The 5,651-nt window shown below is 40.3% G+C and overlaps 2 protein-coding genes across 2 annotated transcripts; one reads left to right on the forward strand and one right to left on the reverse strand.

Annotated features, from left to right (window-relative positions):
- Window positions 1–445: 445 nt before the first annotated feature.
- Window positions 446–860, forward strand: LOC118756464 (the record flags this gene model as incomplete). The annotated part of the gene is given in 1 exon segment (XM_036491227.1): window positions 446–860. A coding segment is annotated over 1 exon segment (343 nt), but the record flags the coding sequence as incomplete, so codon positions are not given.
- A 2,648-nt stretch (window positions 861–3,508) lies between these two features.
- LOC118756463 (attacin-B-like) lies at window positions 3,509–4,566 on the reverse strand. Its single transcript, XM_036491226.1, has 2 exons — window positions 4,161–4,566; window positions 3,509–4,095 (listed from the first exon to the last, which is right to left on the reverse strand). Exons 1-2 carry the CDS (start codon window positions 4,478–4,480, stop codon window positions 3,696–3,698), a joined length of 720 nt encoding a protein of 239 aa, XP_036347119.1. The 5' UTR covers window positions 4,481–4,566; the 3' UTR covers window positions 3,509–3,695.
- Window positions 4,567–5,651: the final 1,085 nt, after the last annotated feature.

The following is a 5,651-nucleotide window of genomic DNA, read 5'->3' on the forward strand; positions in this document are numbered from 1 at the left end:
TTATTTTTTCCATTTAGAAAAATCCTAAAATTTGAGAGCTTAAAATTTTAAACTTTTATTCCACGCAAATATTTTTGGGCCACCCTACTGTGCATAGATATGTATATATGCACATACAAATATTGTTGCAATGATAAGCAATGCAAATCTTGAAAATGAACGTTCCTACATACATACATACTACATACGTTTAACTAAAGTTGTACTATTCGGAAATACCTGACTACATTATCGTTTTCATATATGGATTGATCTGTCTTTAAACAAATGGCACTGATAAGCATCACCTAGCTAGTATAAAAGACCCTTCATTCAAAGCTTATCAACAGCAATTAAACGTACAACAGCAATCAGTCAGCAACTTGAACTGCACCAGTATTCCAGGGTTATAAATTTAGTAAACGAAAAAAAAGAAAATGAAACTAATATTTCTTGCCATTGCCAGAGTGCTGCTCTGCAGTCTCATCTCTTCCGGAGATGCAGCACCACGTCGTCGCATAATTCGCATTCGCATCATACGCATTATTCCGGTACGCCGCGGACGTCGTGATGTTAGTGAGCAAACCACTATTTTGCCTGTAGGCGTGGATTATAGCAAACTGGCCGACGGTAAACTGATTGCCACTAGTGATCCTGATACTTTAATCTACAAACACAATGCTGAGGAGGGAGATGTTACGCAGTTGGAGATTGTACGACTTTGTGATTCGGTGCGGCAGCAAGTGAAGCAGACAACTGGCGAAGATGTGGATTTCGAGGTGCAAGTGCAACCGAATGTAGAGGAATAAGGGCAGGGCATCAGGAATGTGCTAATTTAGGTTGTTAATATTTTTTAATTAAATATACGATAATTTAACAAATTTATTATTTATTATTTATTTAATTGAAAAAAATATATGTATGTATAAAAAGGTAAATAGAAAAAAATTATTTATTAGATCTCGAAAGTTCCCAAGTCTCTGATGACCTCGTTCAACCACCAGTCTGGCAAATGGCTTTTCTGATGGTGGATTATTAGTTTGAGCCTCTTTCTGCTGAGGTGTCCATCGGTTTTCCACTCCACTCTTTCAGTTAGCAACTCTGACACTAAGTTTTCCTTCCAGTTTGGACATCGATGCCTGTGCGAGACTTTCCAGCTGGAGGTGGAGTTCTGATTTCTCACTTAAACCGATTTTCCAGCACGAGGCTGACGTCCAGGTCAGGCTTAGACTTATGTATTTGCCTCAAGCCACGTGATTGGTTCTCAATCCAGATGTCTACGTTCGTTCGTTTACTGCAGTTCCAGTTGCTCTGCTGAAAGTACATAGTTTGTTAGCGCAATCAACCGGAACAAAAGCCAGCCAGCGGACTGCGGTTTCTTTTTGTGGCGTTGTCGCGGGATGTTTGCTATTCAGAGTGAACTCGTTTCAACTCCTCAGTGGTCCCGTGGTCGGCCAAACCTCTGTGACAATTTTAATAGCATCTTTCAAAGGCTTCATACTTTTTAGGGCACGCTTAGAAATTCCGCTGTCCTCGTAGTCAAAGTAAACGAAGCCTCAGGGAGAGTCCAATTTCATTCCTTTCGATTTCTGTTAGTCCTGAAGCTTAAGAGCAAACTCTAATGGTGTCACGGACCACCGTGCAGCCCAGTTCAATGTCTGAAGACGATTCAGGACATTAGTCGCGCATCTGACGAAAGTCTGTGAGTAACATGATCTTTTGTGGATATGGAATAAAAAAGCCTCCCATTTAAGGTGCCCAATGGTTACGCCAGAGCAACAGCATCTACTGAGCAGATCTCCGCCGTGTAGGCGCGGTGCGAGAGTTATAATTTCTGGGCATCATGAGGCTCACCTGAGGATTCTAAAAGAAGAAGCCAATGTGTGTAACTAAGCGGGAAAATTCCACCGCAGTAATCCCGATCAGAATCTGCAGTGACAGCCATGCTGCTCTAAAAGCTTTGGAAACCGCTCGCATCTCTTCAAAAATAGTCCTGTAATATAAGACGAGCCTGAACTCCGTTACAAGATGGAATGAGCTTGAACTTGTGTGGCGGCCAGTACACTATGGTGTTCAAGGCAACGAACTGGCTGATGAATCGGCGAACTGCGGTTCTCTGGATCGTTCAACTGCACCGTAAGCAATTTTAGGGCCAAGCATAGCGGGAACGATCGAGTATATCAAGTATCCTTAAAAATAAAACTAGTGAGAGCCGTTGGTGTGGTATTGACACCTGCAAAATAACAAAGGGCTTCCTGAATAGGCCTGACAGGGTAGTACCAAAATTCCTTCTCAAACTAAAGAAGGAGTGATCCACATGGAGCACAATCCATGGAGCCGACATGCGGTCACTATAGGCATTATCTACGATCCTTTATGTACATCTTATTTGGAGGATGGAGATAGTACAGAAAATTTTCCCAACCGCTGTCCGGCCTTCTCCAAACTTAGATGGTACATTTTTTGTCGCACGACGAGTTCCATTCCCTTCCCTCAACAAACTGCTAATATTGATAAAGAGGTCTGGTAAATTTGCAGCGCAGCAATGAACTCCCACCCCACCCATTCCTCTAAATCCTAAGTGCAGTTGGCAATGCTGCCTGAGTCCTTGGAAAACTTTTTTTTTCTTGATTTTCCCCGGCACGCACCAATCCATTCCAATCCCGATCCCACGATGAGTCTTATTGAAAAGTTGACCGGTATCCATAATTCGCATAGTTGTGAAAGGAAATAGTATCGCGGTGGGTCCACTGAGCAATGGTGTAGACCAAAGTCTGAAACTATTACCCAGACAAACCACTAAAACTGTACTGCCCGGCTACCACCAGCTGACTTTTTACTTGCAGGCGAAAATCACCGCAAAATGAGTTAAGATTATTCATAGACCAGTCGGCTGTTCCTACCTGAGCACTATGCTATTTTTCAAAGGGGAGTTTTGGCAATGAAGAAAGAGGTAGGGATACTGACGGAAATGAATCTGCCTAATGCGCGAATAAACATACTATCATATACTACCTATTCGGACACCATCCACCCATATTGGGTTTCAGAACAAGATGGATAAATCCCACTGTGCAGTACCTACAAACACCTAGGTCCAAGGTATCTACTGAAGTTATCTAAAAGGAAGGCAATATTCGTTAAAATTTCTGCAGATTCATGATTCACTGGTCGAAAATGTTTCTGGCAATACTACAGTCGTTCTATTAGTCTATGTTAGCCTTTTACTGACCATTCAGTATGACTCAAACTAGAATTCCTCAATACTTAACTGAACTTTTTTTCGAGATAAAGAAGTTCGAAATTTTAAAGTTGCTGGACAATTTTTAAACATAGTTGCCCTAATTAATTACTCCATCAGACTGATGTCCTATACCAAGTATAAATACTTATCGATGGTCATCTGCAGTAACGACACAACTCAAAATTAAAACAATAAAACCTTTAATCATGTCTCTAATCCATGTCTACTGACTTCAGAAATCCTTACTACTTTTTTTACGTAGCTCACTTGAAAAGTTTGTTTTTAGTGTTACACCATCTAATTTATTACCAGTATCAAGACTTTACAAATACAAATTACGCAACAAATACATAATAAATATTAAGCAATAAATAATATTTTTTTAAGTAAGGAATTTCTATGCCATCAACTCTCTAATTGCAGCACCCCATCAGGAACATTTAACCAGGCTTAAGCCTCATCCTACACTCTCTTAACCAAACATGTGAGTAAGACCCACACCACCAAAATAGTCACGCTGTCCACTCAGTGGGCCACTGGTCCATTTCGAAGCGCCACCCGTCAAATCGACACGTGTATTACGATCCGGTGATGACCAGAGATTTGCTTTACCACCCAATTCCAATTGGCTGCCGAAGTTGGGAATGTTGCTCTTAGTCAAACTGCCGCCATGTCCATTGATGTGTGAGTACTCCAAACCAGCACCATTGCGATCGAACTTGAAACCATTGGCCAGGGTATTCTGCGATTTGAAAGCATTTGCATCCAAGCTGTGAGTACCATCGTTAAAGAGATTAGCGTTCAAGCTCTGTGTGAGAGTATCACGCACGCCAGGAGTGTGAGTCTTCGATATGGCAGCGCCCAAACCGTTGCTGTAATGAGAGAGAAAAATTCCACTTTATTGTGATGAAAATATTTGTCAACATTTCATACTCACTTATTGTAAGCCAACGCACCGCCAGTAGTCACTGGACCACGATCAGTGTTGCCTGCAGCAAAGGCGCTGGCAATTAAGTTATGATTTGGATTGCCTATAGCATTTGCCACATCTAGGCGGGCATCAGCGCCACCGCGTGGATTGCTGGCCAACGAGCCGCCAACACCCACTTCACGTGCCACACGCACTAAGATGGGACGTGGCGGTGGTGTTGGTGGTGGATAGTAGACCAAATGTTGAAAGTGTGCCTGCTGTGGATATGCTTGAACAACGCTAATGACTGCAATTGCAGCAACAAATGCAAAAACGAAAAATTTCATAATTGTTCGATTTAGTACCCGCCAAAAATTAAAATATTTGTGCAAATTTAATGTTTGCTTGTTGGAAGAGTTTCAAGTTGACTGATATTTTGCTTAGCATTCGAACTGCATTTTATACCATTTTAAGGCTTAGCTTTGTGAGCGTTAAGGGCGAAGTAAAACGCTTGCTTGTAAATGATTACTCTAGTACGGGGATTCTTTAGCGAATATGCTATGTTAATTATCTTTCCTTGTCGGTGTTTTTGCGCAGCGCAGCGACAAATGCCTTCCAGGAAAAAACGATTGTCTTAGCGCTTGAGCTGTGCAAATTTCTTATCAGTTTCAGAGCGTTGGGATTTACATTAAAAAAAAAGCATACATATTTAATGCACACACATTTGTATATACTTTAGCCAGCTAGGTAGCTGCACTGTAGGCGAAAAATCCCCTCAAAGTATGAGCTGCAGATTTGGTGCTGCAGCTTGTAAAGTACAGATCGGTTAATTTATTTTTTATTTTTTTGCTAAATATTTGACAGAAGTTCTTCGATTATTTACGTGAAATATTTTTTAGAAAACTATAAATATCTTATGAGCTATGTGAGTCTATTAACTTAAAGTACTTATTTGGCGAAGATACGCGAGAACCTATTTATGATTTTGCAGGCAAAACTAATTTACATTCCCGACAACATGCTGTTCATTTACTTATCGTGTTTTAGTAACAAACTTGAGGAACTGAACAAAATGCTATGATTAGGTTCTCGCGTATCTTCGCAAAATACTTGGTTAAAAGCCTCGCAAAATTTATGTATCTAAACCAATATATGGAGTCATTAAACCTGCCGAGTTTTCGGAACTATAAACCCACACATATGTATCTGTGCCATTTCATTAAAACAACTTAAGTAACTTTAGAAGGTTTGACTTTGAATTAAAAAATAATTAGTTTCGCTTTAAAATTTTTATATTTTTATCAAGTTTATTGTAACAGGGCAGAGTTCAAGTAACGGGTGATTTTTTTGAGGTTAGGATTTTCATGCATTAGTATTTGACAGATCACGTGGGATTTCAGACATGGTGTCAAAGAGAAAGATGCTCAGTATGCTTTGAAATTTCATCATGAATAGACTTACTAACGAGCAACGCTTGCAAATCATTGAATTTTATTACCAAAATCAGTGTTCGGTTCG

This window comes from Rhagoletis pomonella, unplaced genomic scaffold (assembly GCF_013731165.1).
Source record: "Rhagoletis pomonella isolate Grant_MI unplaced genomic scaffold, Rhpom_1.0 Rhpom_scaffold_10398, whole genome shotgun sequence".
In the NCBI taxonomy this organism is placed as follows: Eukaryota; Metazoa; Arthropoda; class Insecta; order Diptera; family Tephritidae; genus Rhagoletis; species Rhagoletis pomonella.